The sequence below is a fragment of the Octopus bimaculoides genome, chromosome 2, assembly GCF_046866305.1.
Source record: "Octopus bimaculoides isolate indiv1 chromosome 2, ASM4686630v1, whole genome shotgun sequence".
Classification (NCBI taxonomy): Eukaryota; Metazoa; Mollusca; class Cephalopoda; order Octopoda; family Octopodidae; genus Octopus; species Octopus bimaculoides.
In genome coordinates this window covers 42,189,491-42,206,389 of record NC_142929.1, presented here as the reverse complement: position 1 = coordinate 42,206,389, position 16,899 = coordinate 42,189,491, and the positions used below count along the sequence as shown (strand labels likewise).

General features: G+C 37.6%; 1 protein-coding gene across 2 annotated transcripts in view; it reads right to left on the bottom strand.

Moving 5' to 3' along the window:
• Positions 1-16,899, bottom strand: part of LOC106880544 (suppressor APC domain-containing protein 2) — a 92,497-nt gene that overhangs the window by 24,886 nt on the left and 50,712 nt on the right. For both annotated transcript variants that reach the window (XM_014930533.3, XM_089344266.1), the window contains one exon: positions 2,455-2,594. In XM_014930533.3, coding sequence (XP_014786019.1) covers positions 2,455-2,594 — 140 coding nt within the window. The remainder of the gene's footprint in view (positions 1-2,454; positions 2,595-16,899) is intronic.

Sequence of the window (16,899 nt, the reverse complement as noted above, 5' to 3'; positions counted from 1 at the left end):
CAGAGCTTAATTGGATTTAGAAAATAAGGAATAAACTAATGAGTTCACAAGGAAAAGGTTACATGTTACTTATCTCTCATCTTGAAGGTTATCTTAGTGCAATCCAAAAGTGAGAAAATCTCAACTAATGTCTAGAAAATAGGTGAATAATGAGAAAAATATTTTTAAAAATTAGTTGAAAAATACCAGTCAAGTACTGGAGTGCACATAATAAACATTATAGCCCTCTACCTCAATTTCTGGCATTGCACCTATCATTTAGTATCCATATTTCACAATTTGACTTTGACAGTATCCGACAAGTCAAAGAACTGAGTTGAGCTCCAATATCTGTTTTGGCATGGGTTATATAGCTAGATGCCCTTCTTAGTGCCAACCACTTTACAGAGTGTACTGGATGCTTTTTCATGTCACCAGCATTAGTGAGATGACCAACTGGTTTACAAAACAAGACCCCTTGGTTTAGGAGAAGGGTGTAGCATTGAGGAAATTGGCTTATATCAAGAGTTGAAGGAAAGAATATGACAGAGGGATAGGAACAGATGTCTTAATGTAGGGGAGATATATGGCTACATCAGCAACCATATTAGAACCAATTGTTAATAACACCTAATTTTAAAATTTACATGTAACACAGATCAAAGTAAAGAATCTTTCTTCTAAATAACTAAAGAACTAACCTAAAAGGTCAAATTATGAAATCACAGTCAGTTTGTTGTGCTATTCCGGTGTGCAATGCATCAGTTTAAAAATTTAAATAGAAGCATCAGTCTAAATTAACATGAAAAAAAAAAGCATTTGATGAAAACATCTGGAAAGCTAATGACTCTTTTACTTGTTACTTTCATTGGATTATAGCCATGCTGAAGCACCACCTTCAAAGATAAGTCAAACAAACTGATCCCAGTAATTATTGTCTTTTTAAATCAGGTAGTAATTCTATCAGCCTCTTTTGTAGAACTGATAAGTTATGGGGATGTAAACAAACCAACACCAGTTGTTAAATGGTGGGTGGACAAACACAGACACCACCCCCACCCCGCCCCACACACACATATAGGTGCAGGCATGCCTGTGTGTTAAGAAGTTTTCTACCCAATCACATGGTTGTAAGTTCAGTTCCACACGAGTGGATTTGGTGGACAGAAACTTTAAGAAGCCCATTGTTATTTTTGTATGTGTTTGTCTACTAAAGATATTTTCTTAGTTCACTTTGAATTTAACCAATTCTGGATTGCTTTGACAACATTGTGTTAACATAGATTATTGGATTTATTGATTTGACTGGTATTTTCTGTATCTAAATATGCTGGCACAACTGAAATGATCATAGGTATTGCATGATGTAATCACCAAATGTTGTTGGCATCCATTTGTCTCGGGAGACAATGGAGTTGCGCATAAACTAATCCAGTCTGGTTTTACATTTCATGTCATCTCCAGTTTCCTTTTCAGTTTTGCGCAGGCCTGGGCTAGACGTAAGAAAATCCTGGGCAGCCCAATCGTCAGGATTCCTCTCTCGACCTTACTGATGTAGTCCAAAGGAATGCAGAGCATTACGTTTGGCACCAGCTTGGTTGCAGGAGCTGCCGGAAGAGTGTCAAGTTGAACACTAAGCTGCCTATGGGGCTCCACTCCAGATTTCTTTGAAGGTTGTCTCCTTTCCATAACTCTGGATAGGGGCCCATACCAGGTACTGTCAGCTGAAGCCAGCTGAGCCCAGGACTCGTGTCAGGTAGGGTCATCACTCGCTGAAGTAGTGAAGAAAATCGCTACCCACAACCTAATCACCAATTAAAGATGTGATTTTCTCCATTCTTGTTCTTGTCTTATACTCTGAATTTTTTGAAATTCTTCTAAACAATATTTGGATTTACTGGTCAAACATGAAGAATTACACTGGATGTTTATTCTAGTTGCATTTATTGATGTCTGATTGTCGGATATAGTTAACCAAACTTGTTGGGCACTGAGTGCTTTATAGTTATCTACCCAGAATTTTTAATTCCTTTTACTTCGCACATGCATGTGTATGTGTGTGTGTGTGTGGTTACCCCCAATACTTCACAACCTGTGTTGGTTTGATTATATCTCTGTAACTTAGCAATTTGGCAAAAAGAGATTAAAGCCTTCAAGGCTCCAACATAGCTGCAGTATAATGACTGAAAAAAAAAGTAAGAGAAGTAAAAGAATACTTACATGCATACACACATACACATACACATATATATGATGGGCTTCCACACAATTTCCAGCTACCAAATTCACTCACAAAGCATTGGTCAACCTGGGGTTGTAATAGAAGACACTTACCCAAGACGCCATGCAGTAGGACTGAACCCCAAATCATGTGATTGCAAGGCGAACTTCTTAACCACACAGCCATATGCAAACTAATGTGCAGCACAAGAAATAAAATAGCATAAGAATTTTAACCCAAGGAGTATAACTCACCATACTATGATCAACTCCACTTGTTAAAGTATGACGGCGGCCATCCCACCTGCGGCTGCCATGTTTTGAGTCAGCTAACTTCTGAGGTTTGGGTTCATCGATGTTTCTTCTCTGTTGAGATGTAATATTGTCAATGTTTGCTGAAATAAACAATACATACATCTATTTAGAGGGCTTGTACAATCACAGTTTAGACACTATTATAAAAGAAATGATTCAAACAAAACATTAATATGTGCATTGTGCAATAAAATGTGCAGATCTTTGGTGGGGCTCAAGAGTCATATAAGTGCCTTGCATTGCATTATCAATGACTCTTCCTAGCAATGGCTTGCTCATATACGAGAAGGCAGCCACACTATATATATTCATATATACATACACACATATACAGTTGAGAGAAAAAAGGAAAATAGGAATGTCTTGAGTTAATGTAGCTGTAATGATAAAATAACAACAATAAAAATAACATCAGTCAACTGCATACATCAAAGAATCTGAAAAGAAGATAGTGAGTTTGTTCTTTTTGAAATTTATATGGTATCTGGGTCAAACTTGTTCCAGTATGGCAGACACACCACCCAGTGTACAGCTGTTCATATACATAATCATATATATATATATATATATATATACGCACATTCATGCAGGCATGTCATATACCGATTTTGCCCCTGTAGATACTACTACAGACATCCTGTCTCTGCAAGATTTTCATGTACATGCTTACATTTTTTAGCTTCCATAAATATAATAGTAAATTATCTAAAACATTACAATGTCAATATAGAGCACTATGCCTTGTCTTGCATTCAGCCCTGAACTCCTTGATCAAGTTAAAGGTGTGTTTGGGACACCTCAGACTTTGCAGAACCCATTCATCTCCAAGTCTAACCACAGCCAATTTCTTCCAAAAAAGAAAAAAAGAAAATATGAAGAAAAAAGGAAGAGTGACTCCTGTATAGGACTGTTATTATTTACTGATCCAGAAACAATAAAAGCTAAAGTTGATCTCAGTGGGATTTGAACTCAAAGCATAAGAGAGCTGAAACAACTACAGTAGTCTATCAAATCCGCTAATGATGCTACCAATTGGCCAGCTGCGTGTGAGTGAGTGAGTGAGTGGGTGAGTGGGTGAGTGAGTGAGTGAGTGAGTGAGTGAGTGAGTGAGTGAGTGAGTGAGTGAGTGAGTGAGTGAGTGAGTGAGTGAGTGAGTGAGTGTGAGAGAGAGAGAGAGAGAGAGAGAGAGAGAGAGAGAGAGAGAGAGTCAATAATCTTTATTACTGCAGTTCCATGTGGTCCTTTCCATGCTACATATGTACAACAAGCATATTTGCATCAATATTTCATCAGAGAACTCGCACCGATTAAAGAAGATAAGTTTGCGAGTAACAACCGATAATAACATTAAAAGGAAAATGAAAACAGACAAAATGAAAGTAGTATGAAATGGAGGAAGGGGGTAAGAAAGACAAAAAAACAACAACAACAGGATGGAACAAGGATTAGGAAGATGAAAGAGTAAAGAAAAATGACTAGGTATAGAGTGCATTAGGAAGAGATAGAGTGAGCATGAGCATGTTCTAAGCTAAATGATTCAATAATGTAAGGTCCACAAATGCCTGTTATTATGTGCTTATTTAATGGGAGACTGAGGGGTGAGGAAATATAGTACAATGCCAATGGAGTGTTAGTTCAATACCTATGACTATGTTCCAAATCTGAAGTTGTATATGCATTAAATGTATTATCCCGTGAAATTGTTATGATAAAGTAGTTTATATAAAACCCTTGCTCTCTCTGTCTGTCTGTCTTTCTCCCTCTCTCTTTCTGTTCCATGCCTCCAGGAGTTGGCAATCATGGACCTTCATGCAAAAGATTATTTTTTTATTTGTTTCAGTCGTTTGACTGTGGCCATGCTAGAGCACTGCTTTTAATTCATAAGTTTTCTTACAAAAGATACACCAATGGGTTCCCAATGCTGTTTGCTGATTTATTATCCAGTTTACTCTGCTTGTCTCCTGCTCTCTAAAGGTTAGACAGGGCCTGTTTAACTTTTAGGCAGAGTGGCTGATACATGTAACATCAGGGTAAGTCTACATATCAGTGGCTTTGTGTGACACATGTCTAAAGTCTAGCTCTTCTTTGAATTCCATCTGCCTTAGCCATCAGACCATCTTCTGCTATTTGAACCATAACTGGAGCCTTGAACAGATACTACCACCATAAGCTTGAAAAAACCTGGGAATAATGTGACTAAGGGGTAACTCAATACTCTCAAACACCTGGGATCTCACCACAAAATGCAGTTCAATGTTTTTCTCAACCAGGGCAATAAGATCCTTAACTTTTTCAAAGAGTATTGGATGCATAGTATTTGTGGACAAGTGGAATGCTAGAACTCTAAGATGACCAGAACACCCCACTTCAACTTCATCCAGCTTCATCAATTTAGGCACAGTGTTTTAAGTATTGTAATTCAATTAGCACCTGAGTAGGGTAGAAGTAACAAAAAGTGCAGAGATCTCCCCCCCACACACAAACATTTACATTTGTATACATGCAGACACTCAACCCAATCCCCCATTCTCCTACTCACACCACATGTATATTGGGTATGTAAATATATAAAAGCACATAGGTAGTCCATGACACAATAGAAAAATCAGAGGGTCAAGAGGCAAACAGTCAAGGTTGAGAGTATATACACACACACACACACACACACCTAACCAAAACAGATATATGCACAGACATACACATACATACATGTATACCCCCCCCCCCCACACACACACACAAGTGTATAGAGTATTGTTACTCAGTGCAAGGTATGCTTACTTGCCACTGCTATCATGCTGAACAGATGTTGTATTTTGGCAACTTCTGCACTCTAACAGAATACAAAGACCACTTTATTACATTGATGTTATTGGCAAAGACACCACAATTTGAAATTGAGGACTTACTTAAAGCTAATAGGAGACAGAGATTCTTGGCACGACATGGTGAAACGCATCTCAGTATAAATAGACAGATGCTATAAATTATATATAAGAATATGATGCAATAAATGAGTATAAATAAAGATAGATGTTATGAATATAAATAGAATAGATGCTAGAAAAATGAGTACAGAAACAGATTCTGTAAATGAGTATAAATAGAGACAGATACTATTAATGAGTATAAAGACAGATAAAATAAATGAGAAAAGAATAGAGATCATCATCATTGTCGTCATCACCATCATATAACGTCCCTTTATCCATACTGGCATGTGTTGAGTGGTTTGACAAGAACTGACAAGCCAAAGGATTGCACCAAACTTCAATTTTCTGCTTCACCATGGTTTCTTCAGCGGGATATCCCTCCTAATGCCAACCACTTTACAGTGAACTGGGTGCTTTTTTTTTTTTTTATAGCACCAGCACTAGTGAGGTTGCCAAGTACTCACAAGATAAAACCCTTCAAGTGAGCTGGGATATAATCAGGCACATGCCGTCAGTAATTACTCAGGTAATGGTATATAGTAATGAAATAATAAAAATAAGCGAAATACAGGCATGCAACTGTGTTGAAGGCAGATTTACTTCTGCCTTCATAGCCTGTAAAGAAAATGTAGGAGTGTACAGAGCATGTATACTACAGCGTTACTATGCATAACTTAAATACAAAGATTGAAAGGCAGGGCAAATTATGCCTACCTAACCTACAAAAGAATCAAATATTTTGCATTTTATGCATAGAAATCAGAGTGACCTTCATAATTTTATTGAATTAGGTGCATATTTTGCCATAAAAGGAAAATGTTGCTATTGATCTATTTTATTCAATGTAGGCACTGCCTTAACGTAGTTCTCGGGGATATTCAGCGTGACACAGTGTGACAAGGCTGACCCTTTGAATTACAGGCACAACAGAAACAGAAAGTAAGAGTGAGAGAAAGTTGTGGTGAAAGAGTACAGCAGGGTTCGACACCATCCCCTGCCGGAGCCTCGTGGAACTTTAGGTGTTTTCACTCAATAAACATTCACAACGCCCAGTCTGGGAATCGAAACCGCGATCCTATGACCACGAGTCCGCTGCCCTAACCACTGGGCCATTGCACCTCCATGGTGTGACAGTGACACCTCCATGGTGTGACAGTGACCATAAGAAAAAACAAGGATAGTTGTTCTTAAAGAAAGAAAATACTTAGAATATTGGGCTTCACATTTTTGGTGAAGCAAGACTGAAACACACAGAGAATTTAATAGAGACAAAGTAATGGTATATAGTAATGAAATAATAATTATCATGATGATTATGATGATGGTGGTGGTAGTGGTGGCTGCAGGAACAACAAAGATGATGACTGTGGTACTGTGTGCAGTGATAATGATGATGAGTGTTGCAGGGTCTATTGTTGATGCTGCTGGCTCCTCTGAAGGTACAAGACTTTGAGAGCTTCCTCTATACTCCCTCACTGGGCCTGGTTCCAGCTGTTGATAAACTGGGCTGGCCTTATGAGGCTGACTCATAGAAAACGTATATCAAGCTGTGAAGGTATTTGTGTGCAATAAAAGAAGTGCACAGTGTTGTGCGTATGGGCCTACACAAAGTTAAAGTGGAATGCGTGAGTTTGAGATACATGGCACTGTGGTTATTTGGCCAAATGTCAGTCCTAATCAATGATGATCCAATCATTACTATTATATCTTTTTGTATATCTCGGATTTCATTGGCCATCCATCTTTAAGCTGGTTCAAGGAAAATTCAGCTGCTATTTCTATCAGGTTGATAAACTACATAGTGGGTTGTGACAATTTGAGTGTACTTGAATAATGTCTGTTCTATTTGTACTAATGTCTGACAGGAAAATATTGACTATTTTGTTGTGTGGAAGGTATATGAGGGTATTTTATAGCATTTATGAATTTATTGCCTGTAGGTTTTCTTTTAGTTGTTCTATTGATAGTTCTGATGTGGTAAGGCTGTTTGCTCTTGTAGTGTCAGTCACCATTTGTTGTTCATTGTCAGTGTAAAGTAGTCATTCTCAAACAGTACACTGCAAGAGGTATCTAGATGCACCATGGATTTTTAAAGAAACATTACTTAAGACTCTTGAAAAAACATGACTTACAATTTTGTTTTATACAAATCTTATATTAATTTTGCTTGTCATTACGTTACTTAGCCTGTCAGTAATGTTTCCACGTGATTACAGAAAAAGAGGGAGAAAGAAAAGAGGGAGAAAGAAAAGAGGAAGAGAGAAAAAGAGTGTGAGAGAAGTGTCCATGACGTGAGATAGAGGGAATGTAATCACATGATTAGTTGAAGGGAAAGAGAGAACAAGAGAAAGAAAAAGGGGAGAGAAAAAGATGAGGTGAAGAGTGAAGCAGAAAAAGTGAGAGAGAGAAAAAGAGGAAGAGAGAAAAGACAAAGAGAGAAGTGTCCATGACATGTGGTAGGAGGAACATAATATTTATTACATGGTTAAAAAAGTTAGTTGAAAGGTAGTGATATAGAGGAGAATTAGGAATAAAATTTTAGCAGAGGGATGATGTTCTGATGGTGCGATTAAAGAAAGACAGAGAAAGAAAGAGGGAGGGAGAGAGAGAGAGAGAGATGATAGTTGTGGTGGTGGTGAGTGCACAGTGAAAAGTAATTTTTTTAAAAATTGAACTAAAATTTTTTATATCACCTATCACTTAACACATGCACATCCCAAACTTGCCATTCACTTTAGAAAGAAACCAGTTTCCCATTTGCCTGTCATATGCAATGACTATCAATAAATCATAAAGGCAGACATTTGTTAAAGTGAGGCTGTTCTTGCCTGAATCTGTATTCAGCCATAGTCAGCTATATGTTGCATTCTCAAGGGTTTGCAAATTATCTGATGTGAGACAAACAAGGGAAAAGAAGAGGGAGAACTTACACAAAGAACATAATCTGCAAAGAACTATTGGATTGAAAAGTGTACACAAATTGAAATGTGTATTGGTTCTGACCCATCGCCTTGGCTTATAAGTTACCAACGATGTAGTTTTCAGAGTAAGCTATGTTGCATTATATTTTTACGCCCATGAAATTGTGACCCCTATATTTTACATATAAGACAATTTCTTTTACTATAAAATTTTTGATTTCTAGATACGAAATTGTGACCATGTAAATTTTAAAATGTAATTTTTTTGTGTTTACAGGAAAAATGGAAAAATAACAATGAATATTTATTTTATGAGTGCTGTGTATTAAGTCAATAAAATTGTGCATAAAGTATATATATAAAGTGCATTAAGTAATCATCATGTTCCAATTTCCTTCACTTTTCAATGAATAGCAGATGAACGACTATCTTTTGATACAGACACAACACAGACTATGCTTTCAGGCTTTTTGAATAAGGTTTTCAAAAATAACCCAATAGGTTTACAATTAATTCCATGAAATATTTACAGGTCCGACTAGTATAATTAATAAAATGAAGTAAGCAATACTTTCTACATTGTTTTCTAAATTTTTAACTTTGAAACAATTTTTATTTAAGCTCTGCATGTGAAATGCATTTGTAATTTTTTCTACTTGATCCCTGGTATTCCACAAAGTCAAAAAGATTGAGAACCACAAGTCCAGAGTATGTATTGTGGGTTGTGTGATAGTTATTTAAGTTGTTAGGGCTGAAGACTAATATGTATGTTTAGTAAGAATATTCATTTATTCTATTAATTCTTTTACTTGTCTCTCTGAAGGCTGATCTCAAAATGCTGAACCTTACATGAAAGCAATCTCAAAATGCTGAATCTTACATGAAAGCAATCTCAAAATGCTGAACCTTATGAAGGAGGTGATAAAGAACTGAGATATGTGGTGCATTGCCGTACTTGAGAAGACCCACCCATCACAACAGAATTGAGATTCTAAAACCAAGGTGCAATGTAAAAAGCACTGGTGTGGGTGTTGGTGCCACATAAAAAGCACCCATTACACTGTGGAGTGGTTGGCATTAGAAAGGGTATCTAGCCATAGAAACCAAACTAAAACAGACTATGGAACCTGGTGTGGCCTCTGGTTTTACCAGTTCTTGTCAAGCCATCCAACCCATGACAGCATGGAAAATGGATGTTAAATGTTGATGATGATGATGATGATGGTGATGGTGATGTTTCAATCATTGGACTGCAGTTGTGATATGGTACTGCCTTGAAGGGTGTAGCTGAAGAAATCAGTGCCAGTACTTACTTTGCCCTTTTTCTTTTTTTAAGCTTAGTACTTATTTTATTGTCTCTCTTTTGCTGAACTGCTAAGTTACAGGAATGTAAATAAACCAACTCCAGTTGTCAAGCCATATGAGATAAATACAAGGGTGAATCAGAAAGTAACAATTTTTATTTGCATTATTTTTTGACTCAGCTTTGTATATACAAGTGTGTGTTAAAAGTAATGCAGATAAAAGATGCATTACTTTCTGACTCCCCCTCATAAAATACAGGCACAAACACATACACACAAACACATAAATGACTAGCTTCTGCAGAGTATCTGCCTATCAAATTTCCTTATAAGGCTTGATCAGCTCTGGGCTATAGCAAGTGTTGTGAATTGAGACTGAACCCAAACCATATGGTTGTGAAGCAAACTTGTTCACCACACAATATTGCCTGCCCTTAAGTCCATTTTATTATGTATGAAATGTTATTGCTTCATATACAACTTATACTGATTTGGAATGTTACTATTCTGGATGGCTTATAGCAGTGATTCCCAAAGTGGGTGATACTGCCCTCTTGAGATCGGGGAAGGTGGGGGGGGGGGGGGGCAAAAGGAAGCAATGGATGTAAAAAAAAAAAAAAACTCCTAAATAATGGGTTAATTAGGTTAATTTTTATTTGTGAAATACAGTTATTTCAAATGTCCTGCAGAAAATGGTCTATGTTTGTGGTGGCTGAAAGGAATGTGGTCTAGATGCCACGAGGGCAGCAACCTGAAAAGTTTGAGAACTACTGGTTTATAATATGATGTTTGTACGTAGCAATTGGAATTAGTCAATAAACTCATATTCTTCAATGGATTGTTTAATGGATTTACATGTTGCTTCTTTCTGTCCTTCCTATCAAATGCAGTGAATGCTTACTGAATTTCAAATTTGTAGAATAACCTTAATTATAAACTAATATATTCAGACTAGTGTCTAAATCAGTCACAGCAACCTGCAACTCGTGGGATTTTCTCAATGGCATGCCTAATTATAAAAAAATTACCTTGAATTTTTTCCATAATGTGGCCTACCTAATGATGAGCCATCTCCCATACAACCTGCTTCTTGAAAACAGTTGTCCATGCCTGGTCTAAATCTCAGTTGTCAGAGTCACAATGTTTCAGCCATTGTACTTTCTGGCCTTCTTCAACAAGGCCTGTCATATTAAGTAACATTCTTGAAATTTCAGAGCAAACCCTCTTTATTCAAAACCATAGGGATACATAGTTTTCATTCCAAAGCCCATGTTAGGAATACTCTTGTAAATCAATAACCCAGATACTAAACCTATACCCATGAGATAAACTGATCCTTCACACTTAATCAATGCTCACAATCAGTCATTGTCTCAACCTAATGGAAATAAGGAGCTTAAACATTTTTCTTTTATTTCAAAAATAACATTAAGCCTAAGATGATTTTAAAGAAATTATTTTAGTTGTAAATGACCAACACAGTTTTATGGGGTTGTGGAAAACAGTCAGTTTACTATTGGGTATATTCTAGCTATTGGGATATCGCCATTTCAAAGCAGTTCACATTTATTGTAATACTTTGTGGTTTTGTTTTTTAATTTTGTTTTTTTTTTTTGTATTTTATGATTTGGAAAACTTAAAAGAAAGAAATACTTTCAATCTTTCTGGCTAGATAACACAAACATATTTGAAGAATGAGACACAGAATATGTCAAGATTTTAATAAAAAATTCAGATAGGAATCATTACAGAGAAGTTATTAAACAAACGAGAGATAAACTAATAAAAGAAAGGATTATTGAAACATAAATCATAGTTTAATGGATCACAAGTTGAAGTAATTATTGAAAATTATTGATTAATTGCTGGCTGAAAATGTCTATCACTGCTGTTGCTAATGGAAAATATAAATAAGTAGTAAAGGCTTTAAAATGGCTGAGAACAAAAATAAGTTTCTTTTATTCTGTTATTGGTTTTGGTTATTGGAATGGGGTCATACTGGGGTACTGCCTTCAAGAATTTGCAGTTGATATTATCAATCACAGTGTTGATTTAATCAATCTCTGTTGAATGTGACATAAAGGGGCACAACATATCAGTTTACGCAGGTAAACATAAATGCACCTGAAGATGTGTATGTGTGTGTGTGTGTGTGTGTGTGTGTGTGTGTGTTTAAAACCGAAATAAGATACAAGAAAGAGAGAGAAGGAGAGAAAACAATATCATCATTGTTTTTAACATCATCTTTTCCATGCTTGCCTACATCAGATGGAATTCACTGGGTCCAGTTTGATACCTGCTTTGTTGTCAACCCTCACTTATTTCCATACATGGTAATATTCTCCCATGTCTAGACATGTTTTCACAGAGAATTGGAAACAACTGATACTGCTTTTATGTGAGTGACTATTGTGTGATAGTGGAGGCGCAATGGCCCAATGGTTAGGGCAGCGGACTCGCGGTCATAGGATTGCGGTTTCGATTCCCAGACTGGGCGTTGTGAGTGATTATTGAGCGAAAATACCTAAAGCTCCACGAGGCTCCGGCAGGGGATGGTGGCGAACCCTGCTGTACTCTTCCACCACAACTTCCTCTCACTCTTACTTCCTGTTTTTGTTGTGCCTGTAATTCAAAGGGGCCAGCCTTGTCACACTGTCACACTGAATATCCCCGAGAACTACGTCAAGGGTACACGTGTCTGTGGAGCGCTCAGCCACTTGCACGTTAATTTCACGAGCAGGCTGTTCCATTGATAGAATCAACTGGAACCCTCGACGTCATAAGCAACGGAGTGCCAACAAAATTGTGTGATATCAAAATGAAGAGAGTAAAAGCCATACACACACGCACACATATATTCTTTCAGTTTTTACCAAATCTGCTCACACAGTTTTAGTTGGCCCAGGACTAAGAAGAAAACACTTGCCCTAGGTGTCATGGAGTAGGACTGAACCTGAAACTACATGATTGGGAAGCAAACTTCTCAACCACAATCCCTGCACCATATATATATATATATATATATATATATATATATATATATATATATATATATATATGTACATGTATCCATATACATTTATATATATATGCACTTATGTATATACAGTATGATTCAGCACAGTTCCCTCCAACCAGATTCCACTTACAAGACAATGGACAACTCAAGGCTAAAGCAGAAGACACATGAGGTGTTACAGAGTGGGATTGAACTAGAAACCATGTGGTTGCAAAGTGAATTTCTTGATCACAATTGTTATGCCTATACAGTTAGAAATTTCTCAACATTTCATTCTTCACTTCTATTCTGTTATCAAGAAGTGTTGTGTTTATTAGATATCTATGATAAGAACAAATAAAAAACTTATTCTTAGCATATGCATGGCTGTTTGGTTAAGAAGCTTGCATTGTAACCACATGGTCTTGGGTTCAGTTCCATTGCACACCAACTTGGGCAAATGTCTTCTGTTATAGACCTCGCCCAACCAATGCTTTGTGAATAAATTTAGTAGACGGAAACCTGTTGTGTGTGTGTGTGTGTGTGTGTGTGTGTGCGCGTGCGTATTTCCACTACCACTTGACAACAGGTATTGGTTTGTTTACATCTCCATAGTTTTGCAGCTCAGCAATGAAATAAATGTCAAACTTAAAAATAAGCACTGGGGTTGGTTTGTTTGGCTAAACCCTTCAAGCCAGGAGTGTCAGCATGGCCGCAGTCAATTACTGAAACAAGTAAAATTATAAAATATTCTAAATATAGGAGACATTTTATTTTGATCAATAAATCCATTGTGTATCCAAAATTCAGAAACATTTTTTAGAGTTATTGCTTTGCTCTATCACAGAAAATTTTTTTTAAATACACACACACATGTAACCAAAAATAATTTTTTAAATTATCTAAAACAGTAGAAATACAATTAATGAAACGTATACACCACCATCATTGTTTAGTGTTCACTTTCCATGCTTGAATGGGTCAGTCAGAAATTACTGAGGCAGATTTTCTATGATCAGTTTGCTCTTCCTATTGCCAACCCCAACCTGTTTCCAGGCAAACATGATATTTTCCCATAGCAACACATTTTCATAGAAGACTCTAAACAAACAATCTTGCTTATATCACAATAATGCTCTTTACAACCATCACAAGATCTTTAGATAAGGGTACACACAAGCACACTTATCATCATCATCATTTACCAGCCCCCCCCCCCCCCGACACACACAAATATATATGTATGCATATATATGTGTATATATATGTGTGTGTGTGTGCGTGTGTATATATGGGTATATGTATATATGTGTGTGTGTGTTTGTGTGTATGTATATGTATATATATGTATGTATGTATGTATATATATACATCATCATCATCATCATCGTTTAACGTCCGCTTTCCATGCTAGCATGGGTTGGACGATTTGACTGAGGAGTGGTGGAGCCCTAAGGCTACATCAGGCTCCAATCTGATTTGGCAGAGTTTCTACAGCTGGATGCCCTTCCTAACGCCAACCACTCCGAGAGTGTAGAGGGTGCTTTTACGTGTCAACCGCACGAAGGCTAGTCAGGCGATACTGGCAACGGCCACGCTCAAAATGGTGTATTTTATGTGCCACCCGCACAAGAGCCAGTCCAGGGGCACTGGCAACGATTTCGCTCGAAAGTCCTTACACATGCTGTGGGCACAAGTGCCAGAAAGGCAACGCTGGGCACAAGTGCCAGAAAGGCAACGCTGGGCACAGGTGCCATCCCGATTTCGCTTTCGCTTGCCCTAATAAGTCTTCGCAAGCTGAGTTTCGTGTCCAATGAAGGAGACGACGTTGGCATGGGTGCCAGTCGTCGAATTTAGTTCGATTTCGATTTCACTTACCTCAACTTAAAGTGACAGTCCCATAAAGGGAATGATACTACTGCTATTCAGCACTAGGAAGCAGCACCGCTTCCTGTCGGCCTTGACACATTTCCTGTGTCCTTATGTTTACAAGGGGGAGACAAGCACCTCCACTTAGCTAAGCCTTCATCCAGAGACATGTTTTTGATGATGAGAAAAGACTAAGGACACAGGAAATGTGTCAAGGCTGACAGGAAGTGGTGCTGCTTCCTAGGGCTGAACAGCAGTAGTATTATTCCCTTCATGTGACTGTCACATTAAGTTGGCAGCATACAACTACTTTATCACATCACTACTGCATAAATCTCTCTGAGAGATTTAGAAATGTATTATTTCTATTATATATATATATATATATATATATATATATACAATTAAACCTTGGGAGAGGCATTATGCCGGTAATAAACACACGCACTGGTTCAGTCCTTTATTAATTTAATTTATATAGTTTTTTGTTAAATTATTTCATTGCACTCTTGCAATCTCTTCAGTAACTTGTCTCTCCACTTCCATTTATTTTGAATATATGATCTGGCGTTGTTTTGGCGTTATTTCGAAACTGTTTGGTATGAGCATGTGAGTGTGTGCAAGTTCGTATGTGTGCACGCTCATATGTGTGCACGCACTTATGTGTTCGTGCTTATATGTAAGTATGTGCGTCCATATGTGTGTTTGTAACAATTTCGTTTATATCAGATCAGATAGAGACTTTTTAATTAATTTATTTACGTTCATATTCCGCATCATATGTGTGAACAACACATGCAATCATGGGCAATTGTAAGGCCCTCATCTACGTGTATTTGGTGTTTAAAATTGGTTGCGTTTCAGTTATGAGGACCGACTCCTGTATTTGTCGCAACGATGCGTCACCGGGGTGTCTAGACAGGATTTCTATGTTAATTCTGTTCAGTACACCACCATGTTGTTCTTTGGCATGCTGGTAGAGCACCGAGGTTTGTTTTTGATTATTATAGTCCCTCCAATGTTCGTTTACACGCTCAGCCAAACTTCTTGCCGTCTCACCTATGTATGTGGTGTTTCTGTTTTTACACTCACCATCCATACAGCTTATTTTGTAGACTACATTTCTGGCTTTGCAGTTGGCACCAGGACTATTTTTGCACACAATGCAACTCTCCTCAACACACCTTGTTCTTCTGAAGGGATATGTTTTACATATTATTGATCTAATTGATCTCCCTGGTTTTTCTATAACATTTATCCTCAACTTGGTACTTTTGAGGATTTTTCGAAATCTGCGGGCCAGTTCTCCGTGTGGCGTGGCGTCCACAAACATTACTCCCTGGAACTTGTCGGTATTGTACCACGTGGTCTTTTTGTTTGTTTTGTCACTTATCCTTTGTAGTCTATTCCACTGTTTGTTACGGTATCTAGGTTGTGTTCCATTTGTATCTTTGACAACAATCTCCTCAAATTTCTTGTTAGCTCCTCTGTATACCCGGATTCTATCTTTCTGGCTGTATCCCGAAATTTGCATGCGATGCATGAAGTCTTGAATATGTTTTTGCTCCTCCCATGGATCGCACAGGGGGGATATGTTTTTCATATCCCCCCTGTGCGAAAAACATATCCCCCCTGTGAAAAACATATCCCCCCTGTGCGATCCATGGGAGGAGCAAAAACATATTCAAGACTTCATGCATCGCATGCAAATTTCGGGATACAGCCAGAAAGATAGAATCCGGGTATACAGAGGAGCTAACAAGAAATTTGAGGAGATTGTTGTCAAAGATACAAATGGAACACAACCTAGATACCGTAACAAACAGTGGAATAGACTACAAAGGATTAGTGACAAAACAAACAAAAAGACCACGTGGTACAATACCGACAAGTTCCAGGGAGTAATGTTTGTGGACGCCACGCCACACGGAGAACTGGCCCGCAAATTTCGAAAAATCCTCAAAAGTACCAAGTTGAGGATAAATGTTATAGAAAAACCAGGGAGATCAATTAGATCAATAATATGTAAAACATATCCCTTCAGAAGAACAAGGTGTGTTGAGGAGAGTTGCATTGTGTGCAAAAATAGTCCTGGTGCCAACTGCAAAGCCAGAAATGTAGTCTACAAAATAAGCTGTATGGATGGTGAGTGTAAAAACAGAAACACCACATACATAGGTGAGACGGCAAGAAGTTTAGCTGAGCGTGTAAACGAACATTGGAGGGACTATAATAATCAAAAACAAACCTCGGTGCTCTACCAGCATGCCAAAGAACAACATGGTGGTGTACTGAACAGAATTAACATAGAAATCCTGTCTAGACACCCCGGTGATGCATCGTTGCGACAAATACAGGAG